This window comes from Styela clava, chromosome 11, assembly GCF_964204865.1.
Source record: "Styela clava chromosome 11, kaStyClav1.hap1.2, whole genome shotgun sequence".
Lineage (NCBI taxonomy): Eukaryota > Metazoa > Chordata > Ascidiacea > Stolidobranchia > Styelidae > Styela > Styela clava.
The window spans coordinates 929,557-951,910 of record NC_135260.1 but is presented as its reverse complement, the minus strand read 5'-3'; the positions used below and the strand labels follow the sequence as shown (position 1 = coordinate 951,910).

Here is a 22,354-nt window from a genome sequence, read left to right as displayed (position 1 = left end):
ATAGTTTCTCAACCCAGCCACATTTAAAGAGCATATTTTTAATTTTGTATCAGCCATTTTCTTTATGACAGGATAGAGAAACCCGCATCTACTGGTTTTTGAAATGCCTGACCACATTTGCACTTAAATTCTTCAGAGCTATTTGATATTATGCCACAAGAGCAGTTTACAGTAACAAGGGTAATTTCTTGGTTTGCACACTTTATATAGTTCCCACTTGTTGGGATGATATTTATAGAGGACCAATCCCAAATCAGGTATTCTATCCCACATGTATTGCATTTTCTGATCTGCTCTGTGAGCGCTTCACTCACAACTTTACAACATGATAAAGAAGTCAAATCATAATTACAGCCCTGACACTTTACAGATCCTGCTTGTTTCACAGTGTTTTTGTTTACAATAAATAATTCCTGATTACCACAGCATTGTTTCAAGATAAGGTAATCAGAGTTGCAGTTAGGACAAATAGTACTTTTGTCAGTTTCTTTAATAAGAATAGAGGAGCTTCACATTTGTGACAATTTAACACAGTATGATTCAATCTTAGTTTTCTGGCTGGTTGTGATTCCACATTGTCATTATCCCTTTTTAATGTAGCTGTCTGTAATTCCATTTATTCTACATTGTCACAGTCATCAGATTTGATGAGTAAAATATCAGGTATAAAATAAAGTAGAGTACGCTTTGAAAATCCTGTTGTTTCAGCTATCTCCTCATTTTCTATATACTTCGTTCGAGCTTTTTTCTCGATTGGTGAAGCTGTGTCAGTTTCATTTGATTTTATACCATTGCTATTAAGTACCGGCACCACGTTTGTTTCAGTTCTTAATTGAGGACAGTTTATTTTGATATGCCCAGCCTCTCCACATTGCCTACGTCTTTTCTTTTGTCCAAATATTTTATAAGTTATGAATAACCAGCCACTGATATATAGCTAAGGGTTGGAGTTTCTTCTAGTTATTTTTTTGCAACTTTAGTAAACATACAGCCATTTGCAATGCCATCTTCATCTCTGTACGACTGTACATCTGTTTTCAAATTCACATACTTTTAAATCTTGTTCAACATTATTTTCTTTTATGCGTTCTGCAACCCATGCAATATCAACTTTAATAAATTCTCGTTGATGAAGAAAAAATTTCATCTGCGGTATTTTCTGTTCTTCTAGATATCGTTCTAATGTGAGCACATCTTGACGTGTTTTGCGTGTGACATCAACTGCATTGAATGGTCTTACAGCGATGTTATGGACACTCTTTTTATGGATCCCATCTAGTATTATTCTCTTAGCCTTTGTTCATACAATATTTAATCATTTAATAGACAGAATTATAACTCATTTTCACAGATGGCTCCGTTATAATATTGGGAAGGATAATTAATAAAAATCCCTTGATATTTGTCTTCATGGTTTCGTTTGACAAGAACAACAACAATTGTGGGCGTTGCATGGGAAGATAGATAATCAGGATACCAAACCTGAGTTGGCAGAAACATAGCTTTGCACTACGTTTGTTTCAGTTCTCAATTGAGGAAAATTTACTTTGATATGTCCAGACTCTCCACATTGCCTACGTGTTTTCTTTTGTCCAAATATTTTATAAGTTATGTAAAACCAGCCACTGATATATAGCCAAGGATTGGAGTTTATTCTAGTTCTTTGTTTGCAACTTTAGTAAACATACAGCCATTTGCAATGCAATCTTCATCTCTGTACGACTGTACATCTGTTTTCAAATTTACATACTTTTAACTCTTGTTCAACATTATTTTCTTTTATGTGTTCTGCAACCCATGCAATATCAACTTTATTAAATTCTCGTTGATGGAGAAAAAATTTCATCTGCGGTATTTTCTGTTCTTCTAGATATCGTTCTAATGTGAGCACATCTTGACGCGTTTTGTGTGTGACATCAACTGCATTGAATGGTCTTACAGCGATGTTATAAACCAGGAATGGCGAACCTTTTTCGATGAATGGGTCAAAAATTACATTTTTATCGCGGATCAGAAGAGAGTGTCACTGATATTTAATCAATGTTTGTATCTTAAGAAACGTCTGAAACAAATCTTATCTAAGATTCTGTTGGTGTTGGTGTAGGTTTGGGATTATGCATCACTTCTATTGGGGACTTTTAATGGCACTCGATTTTATGAAATTAGAGCACGAAAACACGCATATTAATTACCAAAAACGTTTAGGATGATGCGGAAAATTATTTTACGGTTCCAAATAGTTTGGAGGGAATTCCACTCAGATACTGTTATATTTTTCGAGTAGCTCTCAACCACATTAGTGCACTTTTACACTGCTCCATTGATATTTCAGATTTTGTTTTCTCAACGGCATTGTAGGTAGCAAACTAATAAAATGAAAAGTAGCATCTAGTTCTCGTATGACCCCTAAAACAGTCCGCAGATGCTCTTCCGAAAGAGACAAGACGTTGCGAGAAATGAACAGATCAATTGCATTGATATGTCATAAACGATGTCAGAGCCAATAGCTGAATTACGGTAAACAGCGGTGCAGACATGCGTCCAAGATTAGAGGTTTTGAAAAATTTGAATATGAGCGATCGCAGCCATGACAGCCCAACTGACGGTACATTATAATAGTCTAGTCTAGTTATTGCTAGATTTATTTGAAGCCGGTTTTATCAATTTTATCACTGATATGTTAGCATTTTATTTTATTTCATTCGTGCCTTGGTGAGTCACGAATAAAACGAGGTGTGTCACTTTGTGACCCGCGGGTAAGTGGTTCGTCATCCCCGTTATGAACACCCTTTTCAGGGATCCCATCTAGTATTATTCTCTTAGCCTTCACTCTTAGTCATTCTTCTATGTTCCTATTCATTTCAAATTTCATCTATAGACAGCATGGTCGCGGTATTTTCTAATCTGAAGGTATACCTATTCTCTCTTCAAAGCCTTTTTTCAACGCGGTCGAGTACGGATTCATGGAGATATTTGAATTTGCTTACGCTGCTTCAGTCAGTCCTTTAAAAAAAAACTAGTCTGAATCTGTTTAGCAATAGAATAAAGTGAATGTCTAGCGACTTCTCGTGGTCGCGAAAAATCTAAAAATTAATGCAAGATGCCATCGGGGTTCTTGCGAATACTACCAAATTTATGTTCACTTTTGTATTTTTCCAAGGTCAAGACTGTCAATTTCGCCCTTCCGTCCACTAATGGATTTGTTCTAGGCCAACAGGCATTCAAAGTAACCTCATGTTTACAAACTGAAAGGCCGTAATTTTGAAGTATCAGAGGAAATTATCTATTTTTTCACACAAGTTTAAATTTATACGAAAAACAAAAATTGTTTTTTTCATTTGACCTTTGTATCCGATCACTATTTTTTTTTTAAATTAAGCAATTAAATAGAGTATTCCAACAAGCCGTTAGTGGGCAACTGGGGTGGATCGGTTTGGTGTCGTGAATAAGTTTTATGTGTGGGCTTAAAGTTACGTAAAATTGTCTCAAAGAATAATAAAATTTTTGAAAAATAAAAAAGTCATATGGCAATAGTTAACAAAAACTACACAGCCTTAACTTAAAGCGCTTTTAATAGAAAAAAGGCGTCCTAAAAAGGTAGTTTTCGGTAAAAAAGTTAAAATAGCGAAAACAAAATAAATTCTGCAAAATAATAAGGAATATTAATATAAATCCATTCCGTTCTATTATATTTATATCAAAACTATTCTGTCTTTTGTTTTATGATAATTTTGATTCCGAGTTCTCTAAATGAATCTAATTTGCATTAAACGATTCATCGCAAAATGACAAACTTTACAAATTACAGGACTGTTGAGTGGGAACAAGTTCCCACAAGAACAGGAGTCTGATTTTGTCAGAATAGTAGATTTTCAATGGTTTCAAAATAAGTCGAAACTTCCTTATAGATTCAAGAAGCATTAATTCTACTGAGCGTTAGTGATAGTCGAATAAAGAAAGTTTGCTTTTATCAGAGGTTTCACAATTAAAATCGTTTTTTTTTTTCAGAGTCGAATGTGAAATTTTCCTATTTCACAGACTTATTTACGACGCTATTTATTATCTTGAAAGTATCAAACATTTTTGTAATTTAATGAGAATTCTTGAACATAAAATATATATTTGAATAAACCAAATCGTTAATATTTGAAGATTATTTACATTCACTCAGAACAAATTAGGTTATAATATTAAATTTAATAATTCCTCGACACATCTAAAAAATAAAAAATAGTTTGCTAGGTAGAAATTTAACAATTAATGCATTTTTATTGAAATTCCTACCCAAAAACGGCCGACAAACAATTTTAATGAGTGAGCATTAAATCACATCGGTTCAACATATAGGCCTCAGGTTTGAATTCAGTCAAATTGATTGTGTAGAGTGAATAAGAGAACATGGTCACCAAATACCATGCAAACATACAACCTTTCAATAGGCCGATTGTGACCTATGTATCACAGTTCGAGCGGAGCCAAAACAAACGATTCTTAGTTTTCCAGGTATGAGTGAGTTCTGTACAGAGCCATGTTCAGAGTGAGGATTTGAAACACCTCAGGATTTTACACAAACTCTATCATCATGACGTTCTATATGCATTCATCAAGTAAAAGTGTCAGTAAATTAACCGTCTTATACAAGTTATAAGTTGTTACCCTACACCTCAACTGTATCCCATATGTGGGTTATATACCGCATGCAGAATCTATTTACTTCATATGCTTGTTCAACTGTGGGCCGTGGAAATAGTAACTTGGGGTGTGAATTAAGCTGCATGTGTGGCTAACGAATATTAGGAATTAAAATGCGGGATTACAAGAGCATATGCTTGTTCAACTGTGAAAATAGTAAGTTGAAGTTTAATTACTAGCGTTAATAACAATTACTCTTAAATTCAAGTAATTTTACAGTTTTGTTCATTCAATATTCAATCATTCAATAGACAGAATTATAACTCATTTTCACAGATGGCTCCGTTATAATGTTGGGAAGGAGAATTATTAAAAATCCCTTGATATTTGTCTTCCTGGTTTCGTTTGACAAGAACAACAACAATTGTGTACGTTGCATGGGAAGACGGATGATCAGGATACCAAACCTCAGTTGGCAGAAACATAGCTTGGCCCATTGTGGAATACAGCTGACCGTTCTGTTGAAATAAAATATATATTTTGAGAAATATAACAAATGGCAGTTTGAGATTATAGCTGAGTATGATTGAACCGGTAATCCTTGTCATATGATCTGACAGAGCAAATCAAACTTATTTGATCTCCAGTAAGAAACCTAATGAAGCGTGAGACTATCACATGATTATTTTGCTCAGTCACACTTCAGTGATTACCGTTGGTAGATGAGAATTAAATGGAAAAGACGCATAAAATTAGTTTGGATAAGTCTTCTATGATTTAGTATCAGAGCTGTGATGTTAAAGCGTTCCACTGGTGTTTCAGTCAAATTTTCAAATACCTTGCTAACATCACATGGAGCCGAAGTTTGTGGTTGAACTTTTTGATAAAAACTAAAAAAGCTGGCAAACGAATTTTTCAAATCCGTTAGGGATGCCAAATTTGATGTCAGCCTGGAGTAGTCAGTGGTACAAATGAATCGATTTGAACTTTCCTTTTATGTTAAAGCTATGTGGATTCAGCATTAGGATAAAATATATTAATAGCACATGGTAATACGGTGAAAATGGCTTCATTTTATAATGAGCTCATGTATGGCCACATAAGCAACATGATTCAGATTCGAAGTACCTTGTAAGTCATTCCCGTACGAACAAACACTCCTGCAAGTCCATCAGGAATTATTGGTCGTAAATAATCTCGAAGCAAGTTGTAGTGTGTGACGTCATAAATGTTAGCTAGTTTGTTTTTGCAAAGAGATTCAGCGTCGCTTGATGAGACGTTCTTCACGTCATAAACGATCGCTTGAAAACAACTGGAATTATAGACAACACCACATTCTAAAAAAATGACAATTTGAAGTCAGATAGTTATGAAATTATCATTAACGATAATATTTATTTCTACGTTTTAAATAATAAGTTTTTTGATTTTATTCAGGATAATTGTTTTTTGTAGTTTTTTACAATAATATGATTGTGGGCCCTCAGAAATAAAGTGAACGTTTCTCTTGGCAAATTACCACTGAGCTATTGAAGCTTAAGATTCATAGCAGTAAATTAGGCGCCGGATAATACAGACAGATGGGACTTTGAGATATTGAACCTAATATATATCTCAAGTAAAGCTTTGTGAAAGCAGCCACGGATGTAGCAGCACTATTTACCTCAATTTATCAACCTGACTGAAATGAGATTTGACCCGAGAAGATCGGAAAGAACATTCAAATCTCCAACAACTTTGCCATTGACTAAAAAATTCTTGATGCACTTACTTAGACCATAACATTCGGAAGAGTTCAAAATTGTTATGTTGTCTAACTCTACATTCCCGGATGCCTCAAGCTCAAGTCGGACCTAAATGAAATAAAAAAGAGATTGAAGTTTGAGCAGTGCTGCAAGGTAGTGTCTAGAGTGGAAGCCGAGAGTGCTTTCATTGAAAAGTCGAAATCGAACTTTCTAACAACAAAGTCAGCAACCGGTATTCCAGATTACTAATTTTGATAATCGAAAACAATTTTTGAACAGATTGCGAAAACATTAGGTTTACTTAAAATTCTCAACATGCTTGCATGAATTTAGGTTTTTGTCACAAAATTTTGGTTTCTTGGTTTAACTCAGACTGCAGTGTTTCCCAAATTTTTTGAGCCGTGGACCCCTGTTTGTGAATCTTAATTTTGACGGACCCCCATCATATGTCCTATCAATTTCTGTACCTAGCCAACTACCGTCTCAAACATGTATGTGGGTCGTTGCAAAGGGCAATAAAAAAAAAAAAAAAGTGTTTTCTGGAAGCTATGAGTATTCGTCATCAACACTCAATGGCTTTTTAATTAAAATCAATCATAAAAAAATCGATTAGACTCATTTGATATCGTTGCGAACCCCCTGCGCAATCATCACGGACCACCAGGGGTCCGCAGACCCTATTTTTGAAATCCCCGACTTAGGGTGAGGTAAATAGATTCAGGAATTGTTGTTGATTTGGAGTCAGTCCTTGACTGAATCAGAATTGCGAGTGGAATCTCACAGAGTCAAAAAATCTACATATGAGGTTTATGCATGCGAAGGGGAAAGTTGATGAAACGGATAATTATGCAAAGACTGATTACAACCATCTGCAAGCTGATCAAACAAGACTACATTCTACCAATCTCAACCAAACGCCCATGTGAGTTGGGATTCCCGTAGTATTTGTACCAGGTTAGAATTAGGCAATATTTTTATTCCGGTATTTTTTTTATTTTAGTCCTAATACGAGTTTGGTGGCTTTCTGTGTTAACCAAATAAATATGCCCCCTGTCCATAGGGTTAGCTCTTTCACGCAACTTTGTGTAAATCAGGCGAACAAAATTGGTTACCTCCTTATTGGTACAGATATGTCTGGAACGCAAAACTTGCATAATGTGGGATGAGATTCATATTCAAGGCAATTCTGATTTAAAAAGATTTTCGCTAACAAATGTGTTGCAAACCTCGGTATCTGCAGAGTTCACTTTTTTTAAAATGAACTTCTCGGTCATCCAGGTAGTCGAGGCAGAAAACGGCCATATTGCTTTCCTAAAAAAAAATTACGAAACATATCATTGCTGCCTTCACAAAGACTTACAAAATAAATCAAAATTAGTTATATTATGCATTTTCCAGGAACCTCATTTATATGGAATCTAATATTTAGCTCTTTTCACGAACGCATCAACTTCAACTGCCTCAAGTTTCCCGTCAATAAGTATTTACTAATTCTAAATGCACCGCTATAGTTATAGCAGCTCTTCACATTACCGTGATTTCGTTCATGGATGATCCTCAGAACAAATTTTTTTGTTTGTTGGAGTAATTTTAAACTGGGGTTTGCAACGTTTAATACAAGAGGATTAGATACAAATAACTGGGTAAAACCGCGTGCCGCACTATTATTTAACAGAGGCTTTGCGTGAAAACATGACATGTTTTGCAAACCAAAAGGATTGGAATTACTCGCACGTATCAGATTAAACTAAAAAAAAAAATTGTTTCACGTACTGCATACCTCTCCGCGGGCCGTCAAATTTTTATTGTGGGCCGCATTTTGCCCGCTGGCGACAGGTTGGCACAACCCTGATCTAAAACAATGATTTTCAAATCTCCTCGTTAGTTTTTGAAAATATTATTGCTTTACCGTTCACTGACTGCCTATACACCGCCTGCTTTGGTGTGAAAGCGGCAAATAGTCGAGTAAAAAATAAATGCAGTTCAAGCTACTGACGTTACAGTTCCATTGTGAGCCTTGGCCACCAGTTCTCCATCAGATGTCCCTTTTATGTCAACACTCATGCATAGTTCCTCATTGCCTGCCAAAGCCTTGGGTAAGGATCTGATTGTACCATTACCAGCAAGAACATAACCTAGGATGAATTAAAATACAAAAATTGAGAGGATATCTGGTGGAAGAAACAGAGACACAACTAGTACCAATTTTTGTGAGAGAGTCAAGTTTGGAGGCAATGAATATGTATTTTTGATTTACTGATATACTTCATATGTTTTTTCATTGTATGAATCAAAATCGTACTCTACGAAATTTTATATCAGTAATTCACCAATCGCCGTAGTATTTTAGAGTAGTACTGACCGCGAATAACGTTGGACACAATTGAATTAATATATAAGGACATTTTGGAATCTCGTAGTTTTGATGGATTGAATATTTTACGCGACAGGAAAATCATTATACGCTGAAAGGCGACACTTCAACGAGTGCATAATTGCGGCGGCTGTTTCATAAGGGAATGGGAATTTAGAATTTAAACAGACCTCCCCCTCCCCCCGTGGGAAGGTTCACGTTATCCCAGATCGGTTACGACTCCCTCAACCATCAAGTCCATGCATCTGATACAAGTGACTGCATTTCTAATCCCAACATGGACTGGTAACTGGACGAGCGGCTGTGGTTCGACATGGGATTAGGTCTCCTTGTCGGACCTACCCCACCTTGGGAATAAAAATAGAATAAGATTTGGTATTACAGATTAATTGAAGTATTTTAATATAGTAATTGTATATTAGGTATTTAGTATAATATGTATTCTAAATTTTCTATTCCTAGTCAGATGTAACAAGCACTCACTCAGAAGTAAGAGAAACCCATGTTAAAAAACTTAACAACTTTCACCAAAGGTTACTCATTTGTAAGCAGAGTTACATGCACTTCCACAGAAAGAAAGGTGACTCATATGTAAGCAGAGTTACATGCACTCACTCAGAAGTAAAGGTGACTCAGTTGTATGTAAAGTTACAGGCACTCTCTCATAAGTTAAGGTGGCTCCTTTGTATGTAAAGTTACAGGCACTCTCTCATAAGTTAAGGTGGCTCATTTGTAAGCAAAAATACAGGCACTCACTCAGAAGTAAAGGTGACTCAGTTGTATGTAAAGTTACAGGCACTCTCTCATAAGTTAAGGTGGCTCATTTGTGAACAAAGTTACGGCACTCACTCAGAAGTAAAATTGACTCATTTGTAGGCAAAGTCACGGACACTCACTGAAAAAATTAAGGAGACTCATTCGTAAGCAAAGTTACAGGGACTCATCCAGAAGTAAAGCTGACTCATTTGTAAGCAAAGTTACGAGCACTCACCCAGAAAGAAAAGAGGCACAATTGTTAGCAAAGTTACAGGTACTCACTTTGAAACGAAGGTGGCTCATTTGTAAGCAAAGTTATAGGCACTCACTCAGAAGTAAAGATGACTCATTTGGGAGCAAAGTTACGGGCACTCACTCAGAAGTAAAGCTGACTCATTTGTGAGCAAAGTTACAGGTACTCACACTGGAATGAAAGAGACTCATTTGTAAGCAGAGTTGCAGGAACTCACTCAGAAGTGAAGGTAACTCATTTGTAAGCAAAGTTACAAGCACTAACTCAGAAGTAAAGCTGACTCATTTGCGAGCAAAGTTACAGGTACTCAATCAGGAATAAAAGAGACTCATTTGTAAGCAGAGTTGCAGGAACTCACTCAGAAGTGAAGGAAGCTCATTTGTAATCAAAGTTACAGGCACTCACTCAGAAGTAAAATTGACCCATTTGTAGGCAAAGTCACGGAAACTCACTGAAAAAAAAGAGACTCATTCTTAAGCAAAGTAACAGGCACTCATCCAGAGGTGAAGCTGACTCATTTGTAAGCAAAGTTACGGGCACTCACCCAGAAGTAAGAGAGACACATTTATAAGCAAAGTCACAGGTACTGACTTAGAAGCAAAGTGACTCATTTGTAAGCAAAGTTACAGGCACTCATTCAGAAGTAAAATTGACACATTTGTAAGCAAAATCATGGACAATCACTCAGACGTAACGGTGACTCATCTGTAAGCTTTTTATATAGAAAACATACCTGTAACTTCATTATCTCTGTATTCTCTCTGAAATGTTCCAATAACTCTCGTGTAGCCGCATGTAGGGTTGGTTGAGGTCTCAAAATCACATGTGAGATCGACTAAAAAACACAAATTAAATTCTTTAGAGTCAGAGCCTTGTAATGTTGGCTAAACTGAATATTATTTTGTTCTGAACAGGCCTGTAAAGTTGGATGAAATTCACAATCAACATCGGGTTGAAACAATTTTTATCTTCGACTCAGCGTCAAAGTCCAGATATAATCAAATGTTGGAATATCAGACTTTCAATGGTGAAAGTCAAAATCATCATTAAAAACTCAAAAAGCAAGTTTGCAAAACATCATACTTAGGAGGGCGTGAATGAATTCGACTTTGCCTGCAAATTTCTAGTAATTAGTGTCACGGTTCTTAGCTCAGCATGAAGAAAAGATTTTTGATAATATCACATGGAGCAGAAAGTCAATGAGACGGTTCAATCATAGCAAACCCCACCAGTGGTCTCATTACCAGTCCAGGTCAAAAATAGAAATAGTTTCAGGTTCTGAGTCGGTACGTACTGTAACATAATATTGATTATAGGATGCAGACTAGATTTTTCCGCAAATTACATTTTCAGCTTCATAACTACGAACAAAAATCAAGAGCGGGGTGTGCAAGGTTTTGGAGCAGGGGCCAAAAATTTTGCCCACCCAGTCTGACAGGCCATAAATGTGGGATGTAAAGAGTTATTTTTTGGGAACAACATTTACAGTGGTACAAAAGCAAAAATGGAAAACAATAAGTCTCGTGCCAAAACTAAATTAAATAGCAATCTCAACAATATCCTTGAATTTGGTTTTATTTTAGTTGTGGCAGCATTAGGCGGGCCAGATTAAATTACCCATCAGGCCGGATTCGACCGGCGGGCCTTAGGTCGCCCATGTCAGGTTAAAATCCTAGATCTTATCTTACCTAATCGGTGCCTCAGGGGCTTATCAATTTAGCCTCGAAATTCTTGACTAAATTGGAGCAAATGTTATTTTTGATCATTTCTGAACTTCTGACGCCACGGTGACGTCATAGAGCACCTAAAGTATATGGACGGTCGTTCAAAATGAGCAGACAATCAGCGGGAATTGAGCAAGCTGGGTCGTATACAAAGTAATTCTCATTGTTTGATAATTTTGTAAAGCTCAAAATCAATAGGAGTTTAAATTAGACTTTTTCTCGTTTACGAAATAATCGAAAAGCAAGAAAACGACAGAGAGAGAGGGTATGGCACGATACACGACATTACTTGCTCGATTCGGGTAATCGTATGCACGTTTTGGACGAACGTCTGTATATTCTAGAATGGTTTTACCATTTTAGCACCGAGAGGATAGTTGGACTCCTATCCGCCGCAGGGGGGTTAACGTCGGTTACAAATACCTGGCAAACTAATCCTACACGGACATGGACCGGTAAGCGAACGAGAGACCAAGATTTGCCCTAGGATTAAGCCATCTATCACTTCCCAGGAAATAATAGGTAAATCATATCCTATATTCGCAAAAAACAAATCTACCTACCGGTAATGAACAAAGCACAACGTGAGTAACGGATATTTCTGGGTCTTGTATAGTTTAATATCACATGTACTTCTAGTGGGCGTGTCCTAAACAGCTTTGCATATGGTATTCCTAATCTCCAAGCAAACATATACGGATGTTTTTAACATATTTTTTGTATGATGTAGTCATATGAGAGTCAGGAATGACACATGCCAGAGTTGTTATGCTACGCTCACTAGAAATACATGCGGTAGTATACTATATATATAACAAACCAGACCAAGATTTCTCGAGTCTCGCGTCGAAACGACAACGCCAAAAAGCGTAAAGCCAGGCAACGCCCAGACTATGAACGCCATCTTGAGGCAATTTTGCTCTGTCATGTAAAGCGTCTTGCGGAGAGTAAGAAAGTCATTTTGAAAAAACACTTTTCGTGATGCGTATTTGCATCCCACTCAAAACAAGACGTTAGACAAGACAATTACTAGTACATAAGAATCTACTACTAGTATCACAATTTTTCCTGTTCTGGACCTCAGGTGCTGAGGAATTACTAATTAAGATATAAATCTTTTCCAAGTACGAAACGAAAAAGAGAAGGCCACACCAACCTGTACTCTGTTCGACTGTTGTAGTTTGTGGGTATTTGCATAACGGCCATATCATCAGTTACTATGACTGAAAAAGAATATTGTAATATCTATTCTAGTGCATGAGATACCAAAAGTCATACCCTGGGTAGTGGTCGTTTCCTTGACACCCATGACAGAGGGCGTAGTCGTTTCTTTGACACCCACAACAGAGGGCGTGGTCGTTTCTTTGACACCTACAGCAGAGGGCGTAGTCGTTTTCTTGCCACCTACACCAGAAGACGTAGTCGTTTCCTCGAAACCTACAACAGAGGGCGTAGTCGTTTCTTTGACACCCACAACAGAGGGCGTGGTCGTTTCTTTGACACCCACAACAGAGGGCGTGGTGGTTTCTTTGACATCCACAACAGAGGACGTGGTCGTTTCTTTGACACCTACAACAGAGGGCGTGGTCGTTTCCTGGACACCCACAACAGAGGGCGTGGTCGTTTCTTTGACAACCACAACAGAGGGCGTGGTCGTTTCTTTGACACCCACAACAGAGGGCGTAGTCGTTTCCTTGACACCTACAACAGAGGGCGTGGTCGTTTCTTTGACACCTACAGCAGAGGGCGTGGTAGTTTCTTTGACACCCACAACAGAGGGCGTGGTAGTTTCTTTGACACCCACAACAGACGGCGTGGTCGTTTTTTTGACATCTACAACAGAGGGCGTAGTCGTTTCCTTGACACCTACAGCAGAGGGCGTGGTAGTTTCTTTGACACCCACAACAGAGGGCGTGGTAGTTTCTTTGACACCCACAACAGAGGGCGTAGTCGTTTCCTTGACACCTACAACAGAGGGCGTGGTCGTTTTTTTGACATCTACAACAGAGGGCGTAGTCGTTTCCTGGACACCCACAACAGAGGGCGTGGTCGTTTCTTTGACACCCACAACAGAGGGCGTAGTCGTTTCCTTGACACCTACAACAGAGGGCGGCACTGAGTTTGTTTCAGATTCTTCCATCGTCTTCTTCAATTGATAAATCTTACTTTCCATTCCGTCTAACTGTTTCGTTAAAGCTGCGAAACATAAACGAAAACAGAATTTAAATTGGGTCCTCAGTTTTACAGTTTGTATTCAATAAATTATCTGTAAGAATATATGTACCCCTCTTTCTCTGTGGTTAAAATGGGAATATGAGATGAATATTGCTAAACACGTTATAATGCTGTGATTGTTGAAAATAGCGCAATAAAAATATAAAATGATTTATATTTTTCTAATAAAACGATTGTTTAAGGGCATGTTGGTTACCACACCGTTTGACAAATATAAGAAAATTTCAAACGTATTTCGAAGGCAATTATATTGTGGACACGAACCTTCCAAAGCCTTTTTTTCTTCTATTGTGCATTGTCCTTCCTGAAATACAACAAGAGAGTAATTTTAAAATACATGGACATGAATGCTGCACATCCGTGCAGTAACGCCTTAGCTGAGCAGGTGTTCCAGATGAAAAGGTGTTCCCATGGATAAAAGTAAAAACACAAAATCTGGGATGAGGTATCGATTGGAGTTAATTTTAAAACTTCAGTACTTATAGATGGAAGAAACTGCTAGAAAGTTAAATTTTATCATTTTCATTTTCAGATTTTAAACAAAACAGTTTTATTTTTATAAATAATATCAACAATATCAAACTATTACTAAAGCTCTCACCGTAACGTTTTTCCAAGTAGGTTTTCCGTCACAAACCATAGGCATCCAGCATTTCTCACCTGTTAAGAAAAAATTGAAATTAGAAATCGAGCAAATTGATCCGTTTAAAATAAGTTTATACCAGATAAACAAACGTTATGTTACTGACCTTTTATCATATCGAGACTAATTCACTATCTATTTACTTATGGCGCGCATTCCCTCATTCCATATTTAATTTTATATTGCTGCGCACGTCATCTGAACACACAATTTTCCTCGATGTCAAATTTGAATTATTTTTTTTGACGTTTTATACATCTTTCCACCCGAACAAGACTATGTGTTAACGGCCAATGATACGTTATTAGCTGATGTATTTCAGACGGGAAGCAATATTGATGATTCGGCATTACTTATTCAGTTCACCCCGGGAGAGGTGGTGGATATGAAATTAAACTCGACATTCTACCCCGCCATGCCAAAATATTCAAATCCAAAGCTTCACCAATGGGCCACCACGCCCACTAATCTACAATCGAATTTATTTTTTCTGAACCTAATGATTTGAGTGTATATTACGATACCAAAAATTTAGGTTTAAAACTAAAACATTCCGTATGAGGTAATCCTCTCATCGACGATTCAAAACCAACGCGTTGTATTGCATACTCGCCTCCGCCTTTGGAGTGCAACAAAGGTCTAGTTAGATTTTCTCCGTAACTAATTCAACTTTCAAAGAGAGATCGAGGATTGCAATATTATTACACCGTCATACTGGCCTCCTCTATGCCCGAATAAATAAATATTTCACCTTATACAAATTGGTAATTCGAGGAGCGAAAAACGAACATCTAATTTCACGAAAAATCAAAACCCAGGCAAGCAAAGAAAGCGTGCTCGGTTATACTGACCTTCAATCAAGGGAAATTTCTCGATAAACATAAGAAGAATGTATTGAATCGGAATCTTCATTTTAAATCCAAAGTTTTTTTCAAATTTGCTTCGATGAAAGTCGATTCCCGAACAGGATAGGTTAGAATGAAGCTTCAGTCAATCCGCGTCGGAATATATCCTATGCAAGCTCACTCACTACTCCAGAGCTGAAAGTAAAGTTGTTTTCTTTCTTTTAAATTGTAGGATACGTGTTGCGTCACAAAAAAAGTGAGTTTGGTATATGCTGCTCTTTCTAGCTTTATGAAATGATGACGACGACGTCACTACCACGCCCAAAAGAGTGATACTTGATTGAATTATTTGGCAATTGCCAGGGTTATGCTAGTTTGAAACGGCAGAGATTATACACGTTCATTTCCTGAAATCAAACAGGTCCAACAAGTTGAGCAGGTTGAAAATATTATTTACATCGATCACACTCAGTTGTATAGAAAATATCAATGATTGATGTTATGTTATCCACGTGACCTTTCCCTGCTCATGACCGATTGCTGAGAATGTTTTCTGCACAGTTATTTTGTTCGCCGCCCATATACCATTGGGCAAAGAAAATATAACAATGAATATTTATCAGTCAAGGACCTGATTATGCAATTAATCGAAGTACTTTCCAGATTTCTCTGAAAACTGAGACAACACAAATGATATTGCAAGTAAATACCGCGATTTAAAGGCATGTAACACTTTGAGCCACGGCCTTGATGCCAATTTTAACTGAGTTGATACTGATACACCCTCATGGAAATATTGTGAATCGGAGATAAAACATCAAGCCTGATTTTACCTTCACTTGAAATTTCAATCAAATTTTTTTTTTCTATCTTTCTCCAAAAACTGAGACAACACAAATAAAAATGCGTTGAATTACCGTGAACCATGAAAAAAACACGCTGGACTTTATTTTTTTAGGGTCGGTGATCACTTGACCAAGTGACCTCAACTTCGAAGTCGGGACTTGAAGTCGGAATAACAGTTTTCTCTCTGGGCCATGTCTTGTACAGGTTAGACACTTATGCGAATTTATATTATCTAAAGTTCTAGAACAGTAGTGGCCAATCTGCGGTTCGCGAGCCGCATGCGGCGCTTGCTCCGATTACATGCGGCTCTTTTTGCCATGATTATTTGAAGAGGTATAGATTCGTCGATTATTACGTCATATTCAATTTTTTGTTGTAGAGCTGTCGTAAATCATATCGGAAACATGTTTGGCTGCAAACGCGGATTTTACCATCTGATTGAAGTAAATGAAGTGCAAATAAAACGTCACAGATTACGTCGTCGACGACTTGTATCATTTTAAGCCAGATTGTTTGAAATTTCCTCCACTTATTTAGTCTCAGGCCCCAACCTGAGTTTAAGATGATTGTTTTTTACGAGGAATACAAACTGGAACGCACTTGAAGGGACGGAAAGGCAAATTTAGTTATGGTGAGGTATACCAATGGAAAATACCCCAGGTTAAACGAACTGAGCTTAGGATATTGGTAATGTTTGGGTCAACATACGTCTCCGAATCTTCTAACCTAAAACACGCGAAATCAAAGCTTTGATCTGTTCTGACTGACACCCATGTGAAACAACTGCTTCGATTAGCCAGAACGACATACAGGCCAGATTGAAAAAAGATTGTTCATTCCAAAGAATGCCAGAAGACACACTAAGCTAAGTAGCATGCGTAACAATAAATGGTTTGTAAATTTCTGTCATACTCATGCTGTTTCATTACATTTACAATAAACTAGCATTCTAGCTGAGCTGTTTAAAGGTAGATCTGAAGTTAATGTGTGTTCTTGTTCATAATGTGGCTCTTCGCGTTAATAAATAATCCCTGTTCCAAAAGAGTGCTGTTCATTGTGATCACACTTTTAATTAAGAGAACATTTCATACTTGAAAAATTAGCAATTATGATTTCAGCATCAAAATTGTTTTAGTACCTAATAATTTGTCGGTCATTGCAGTTTTATGCCCCAGGGTTAAATAAAAGTTGAGCTGGTGTCTTACTACTCAATAAAATATTGCGCGATATATTATTCGGAATTTGCCCTAACAGGTAGCAGAGCTCTGGCGATTTATTTATTTTGTCCATGAGTGAGTTTTTGTAAATTGAATGACATCGCAATGCGAAATTTCAGGTGATAAAGTGATGAGTTTAAAATATCAAATGTAATGAATTACGAGTTGATTTGGATATTTGATTCGTTTCGGACGTCAAAATTAGTTTCCCGATAGGAAGAAGCCAGGTTGGATTGACACTTGGAAGATGCACTTTCTAGTCTTGGCGGAAATCGCCTAACCTCGGTGGTTAGTTGTTTCCGAGCTATTTCAATCAGTTAACTCGAGTTAATTTAAGTCATCGATAAATCATCATTCGTGACTTCACAGCGCTGCTGTTTTCACGTTGCATATTTGACATAAGCTTCACTTTTAACATGAATTTCAAAGGGTGGTTTATTCACCACTTATAGAAGAGATGTAGAAAAATCACTGTCTTTGATGATACATGCACAATTGCTGTTAGTTTTGGCACACGTTTCAAACAAATTTCATTTTTTGTTGAATAAAACATGTTCAACTGGTAGAAAGATAACGATACATTTTTCAAGCCTTTCGGTGGAGCGGTAATATTTGGAGAGTAGTAATATTAGGTTGCATTCATGGGCAATGGTTGGATGCCAGGGTTATGCTAGTTTAAAACGGCAAAAGTTTCAAACGTTCATTTCCTGAAATCAAACAGGTCAAAAAAGTTGAAAACAAGTTCAACAAGTTAAAATATTATTTACATCGAATACTCACAGTTGCATCAGAAATATCAGTGACTTTTGTTGTGTTTTGTGACGTGGCTTTTTCATTGCTATTTTGTTTGTCGTCTATATAACATTATGTAAAGCAAATTACCAGTGAATATATCAGTCACGGGACCGATTATGATATTAATCAAAGCACTTTGTAGTTCATTTTTTGTTGAATAAAACATGTTCAACTAGTATGTAGCTAACAATACATTTTTCAAGCCTTTCGGTGGAGCGGTAATATTTGGAGAGTAGTAATATTAGGTTGATTTCACGGGAAATGGTTGGATGCCAGGGTTATGCTAGGTTAAAACGGCAAAAGTTTCAAACGTTCATTTCCTGAAATCAAACAGGTCAAAAAAGTTGAAAACAAGTTCAACAAGTTAAAATATTATTTACATCGAATACTCACGGTTGCATCAGAAATATCAGTGATTTTTGTTGTGTTTTGTGACGTGGCTTTTTCATTGCTATTTTGTTTGCCGTCTATATAACATTATGTAAACCAAATTACCAGTGAATATATATATCAGTCACGGGACCGATTATGATATTAACCAAAGCACTTTGTAGTTTTTCCGGAAAACTGAGAAAACACACATGATAATACAACAAAATACCGCGTTTCAAGGAATTATAACATTTTGAGCCCTGGCTATGATGACAATTTTTCTCAAAGTACTTTTTACAGTTCTCTAAAACTGTGATAATACAGATACAGACTCGTAAAATTATTGTAATTCGGGAATAAAGAGCACGCTGGATTTCATCTCTGCTTGAAATTCCAATCATATTCTTACCCCTATATTCAGGATTCAAAGCATCGAATATAATCAGTTACGATTGGATTTGGATATTTGATTACTTTTGGACATCAGAACTAGTTGGCAGATGGGAAGAAGCTTTCCAGTCTTGGCAGAAATCCCCAAACCTCGTCGAGTCAATCAATGTGTTGAGTCTCATCGGTGGTTAGTTGCGTCCGAGTTATTTCATTCAGGTGACTCAACTCAGGTTATTGATGAATCGTCAGTCTAGCTTTCACAGTGGTGTTACTTTCACATTGCGATATTTCACATGAGCTTTACTGTTAGAAAATTTGTTAGGGAGAAGGTTATTCACCACTTATAGAGGGGAAATGACGACACATGAACAATTGCTGTCCACTTTAGCCGACATTCCGACGAATTTTATTTTATAATATGATAAAACATGGTCAACTTGTAGAAAGCTAACCGTAGAACATTTTCTAAAAGGAACCGAAGAACATTTTCAGGAAACACAGTTTTGGGTCGCGAACCAAAAATTGGGAAACACTGTCCTAGGGTGCCGCGGAATAATGCTTCAAACCCGCTTGTCTATGCAAACAAACTTAAAAATTATACATCGATACGTTGGCTAAGCAATATTGTTTGTTTCTCACCAGTTATGCATGTATTACTATAATTTCAAAACCAAATTATCTAACGATGCACAGTTATGGGGTCACAAATTAAGGCTGGTCATTACAAATCAAATGGTAAATAAGTCGAATCCCTTCTGACGATAATTTGGAATCGCCGCCATCTTGTTTTTGTCCGTCAAATGTCGGAGTGAATCATTGAAATTTTTTATTGAAGCAATTTTATTGCAATTTTTAAAATGCAATTCTGACTTATGACTTCTTAGTGAAATATTGATGAAACATATTTCTTATTGTCTGTGAACGCTCAGTAGACTGTCTGAGTGATTTATTCTATATTTTCAGCAATTTATGTGTCTAGAGTTCCCGTTGAAAAATAAAAAAAATAAAAAAGTCACATGCTATTACATATCTTCCGAGTATCCGAGATCGATTCGGAAATATATTCGATTCGGTTTCTAATCATCAGGCATTCCCAAATCCTCATTTCCAATTAGTTTAGTTGACAATGATGGATTAGATGAACGTATTGTTGTTTTATTAGGCTGTCACACTGGGAATTATCACACTTGAAGCGAAACATTGTTTGGTCTTTCGATTTATGTTTTTGCGCTAAAAGTCATTCTTGTAGTCGGTCAAATAGTAGTTTCAGTACCTTGTGCCAGTGGTCCAACCCTTTATTTAATTAATCTACCAAATTTTTTAAAATATAAACTTCGTAAATAGAAAATGACTTGTTTACGGCCACAAAATTAATTGCCCAATATAGACAATCATTTTTATATAACATTCAGTTCCCGAAAATTACCTCAAAGTGTAAAATCGTGTCGTCTTCTATCGCAATATAACTAGCTGAAATGATGGGCATAACCTGTGATGCCATCATAGTCGAGTCAAATGTGGGATAAGGCAGGTTTCTCATATAAATCCATCGAGCGGGTGTTTATAAAAAAAAATGATCCTTTGTACAAAGACCCCGCTCAAATTCAAAAAATTGGTCAGGGTCAGGACGATGGTTGGAAATGCCAGATTGCGATGGGAATTCAAATAATTCGTAACTCGAACCCGAACTGTATAATTAGCAATTTGTTATTTTAAATGTGGCGGGCTTTGTACAAAAAAACAAAAAGGTACATATTATTCTACAGTTGAATTTAAAAAAAAAAATTGTGATGACATGATTTACCTTATGTTTCTGCGTTTTTTCATTGGTTTTCTATCTAATTGACATTGCTTGTAAGAGTGTGTATTCGTAGACCTATGGTTTTTATATTTTGAACATTTATTCTAGTTGCTATCGTATGTATATATCGCTTTTCTCACTGGAACAATTGCTTTAAAATGTTTAGACTTTTATTATTTCAAAATTTCTGTAAGAAATTCGTTTTTTTTTGTATGCCATTGAGTTCTAATACGAGTTTGTTTTAGGTTGGCGATTTTGTTTTTGAACTCAAAAATTTCAACGAAGCGCGAGATGACAGCAACAAATTGTTCCACATGATTAATCTTAATGAGGATGACAAGGTTACTTAGAATGAATATGTTCTATTTATTCTGCCTGGCTTTGATACGGACAGGTGGGAATGTAGTTCTATTGTTGTTGTTTTGTGAAACTAATGTATTTGAAGCTCACTTTTTTTTCTGCAAATACAAGTTTGCTGAAAGCAAAGCGTAAGACCTCTGCTAAAAGTAGAAAATAAAATTGAAGTGGAAAGAGAACCGTATTTTACAGTCATAAAGTATGATTTAAATACTTTTTTTACACAAAAATCGTTCGTGCGCCTAATGTATGGATCAGTTAGTGCTTTATTCTCTACAATCAAAACCATTGCCCATAATCAGGCAAAAAGTTTTCAGACAATTAGAATCCGTTACAACTGTTAAAATGTATGAGCGCTCAGGAATTGTCGCGGACTAAAGTGTCCGTGTTTATATTGTGTATATATATATATATATATATATTATGTTCATAAACAGTTATGTTGACCCTTGTTTAATGCTGTTTTGTCGGATCTGGAATCCGACCACTAACTACATGTGAGGCAAAAACTTTATCTTTTTCCGGCCGTCGGGCTGGAGGTCGGTTGCGTTTTGTTGTGTCCTCTGCTTATGCTGTGTTAAAAGTTTAAGTGTGAAGTTGGCGTATAATAAACAACAAATCCGGAACCTGAGTCTTCTGATTCGTCTACAACCACAGTAGCATCTTGCAAAATTGCGACAGAATGAAATTGAGGGCAAGAATGAAAAATGAACGCAGGTCAGTCAGTCAGTTCCATGGCAAGTTTACTAAAAGTTTGAAAATGGGGTCGGTACTTTAGTTCAAGACAATTTCTTCCAAGCAAGATTACGTAGATTCACTATGAATTAGTGAAAACTCCTCTCTGAGAAACGCCACGCGCATTCACTCAGAAGTAGAGTAGACTTCAGAGAAAGAATTAAGATGATACATTTTGTGCAATCATCCAGAAGTACGGGAGACTCATCTCTGAGCATGGTTATGAGCGACTACTGAAATTCCAAGACCTGCAGCAACTACGTGAAATTATGGGGATCAGGAGTAAAGAAGACATACCTGGGAAATGTTACAGGCGACCACTGAACTGCCAAGAGCTTCTGAAAGCAAAAACAATATAGTATTAAAATAGTGCGTTATGCGCACTCACATGTAAGTAAAGGAGACTCATCTCAGAGTAAAGTTACAGGCACTCACTCAAAAGTGAAAGAGACTCATCATCTCAGAGTAAAGTCACGGGCACTCACTCAAAAGTAAAGAAGACTCATCTCTGAGCATAGTTACGAGCACTCACTCAGAAGTAAAGGAGACTCATCTCTGAGCAAAGTTACGGGCACCCACTCAAAAGTGAGGGAGATTCATTTTTGAGCAAAGTTACGGGAACCCACTCAGAAGT

General features: G+C 36.8%; 1 protein-coding gene across 1 annotated transcript; it reads right to left on the bottom strand.

The window, feature by feature from the left end:
• Nucleotides 1-4,204: 4,204 nt before the first annotated feature.
• LOC120348037 (uncharacterized) lies at nt 4,205-15,464 on the bottom strand. Its single transcript, XM_078117964.1, has 11 exons — nt 15,214-15,464; nt 14,321-14,379; nt 13,984-14,023; nt 13,153-13,680; nt 12,763-12,921; nt 10,494-10,595; nt 8,374-8,512; nt 7,604-7,688; nt 6,404-6,485; nt 5,761-5,969; nt 4,205-5,150 (listed from the first exon to the last, which is right to left on the bottom strand). Exons 1-11 carry the CDS (start codon nt 15,272-15,274, stop codon nt 4,950-4,952), a joined length of 1,665 nt encoding a protein of 554 aa, XP_077974090.1. The 5' UTR covers nt 15,275-15,464; the 3' UTR covers nt 4,205-4,949.
• Between the last annotated feature and the right edge of the window lie 6,890 nt (nt 15,465-22,354).

What these genes read in the sequence shown, in the direction of transcription:
- LOC120348037 (XM_078117964.1), bottom strand. Translation starts at nt 15,274, where the DNA reads ATGAAGATTCCGATTCAATACATTCTTCTTATGTTTATCGAGAAATTT. An exon ending in GAAATTTCCCTTGATTGAAG is followed by an intron (nt 14,380 to 15,213) that starts GTCAGTATAACC and finishes TTTTCTTAACAG; the next exon opens with GTGAGAAATGCTGGATGCCT. An exon ending in CAGAGATAATGAAGTTACAG is followed by an intron (nt 8,513 to 10,493) that starts GTATGTTTTCTA and finishes AATTCATCCTAG; the next exon opens with GTTATGTTCTTGCTGGTAAT.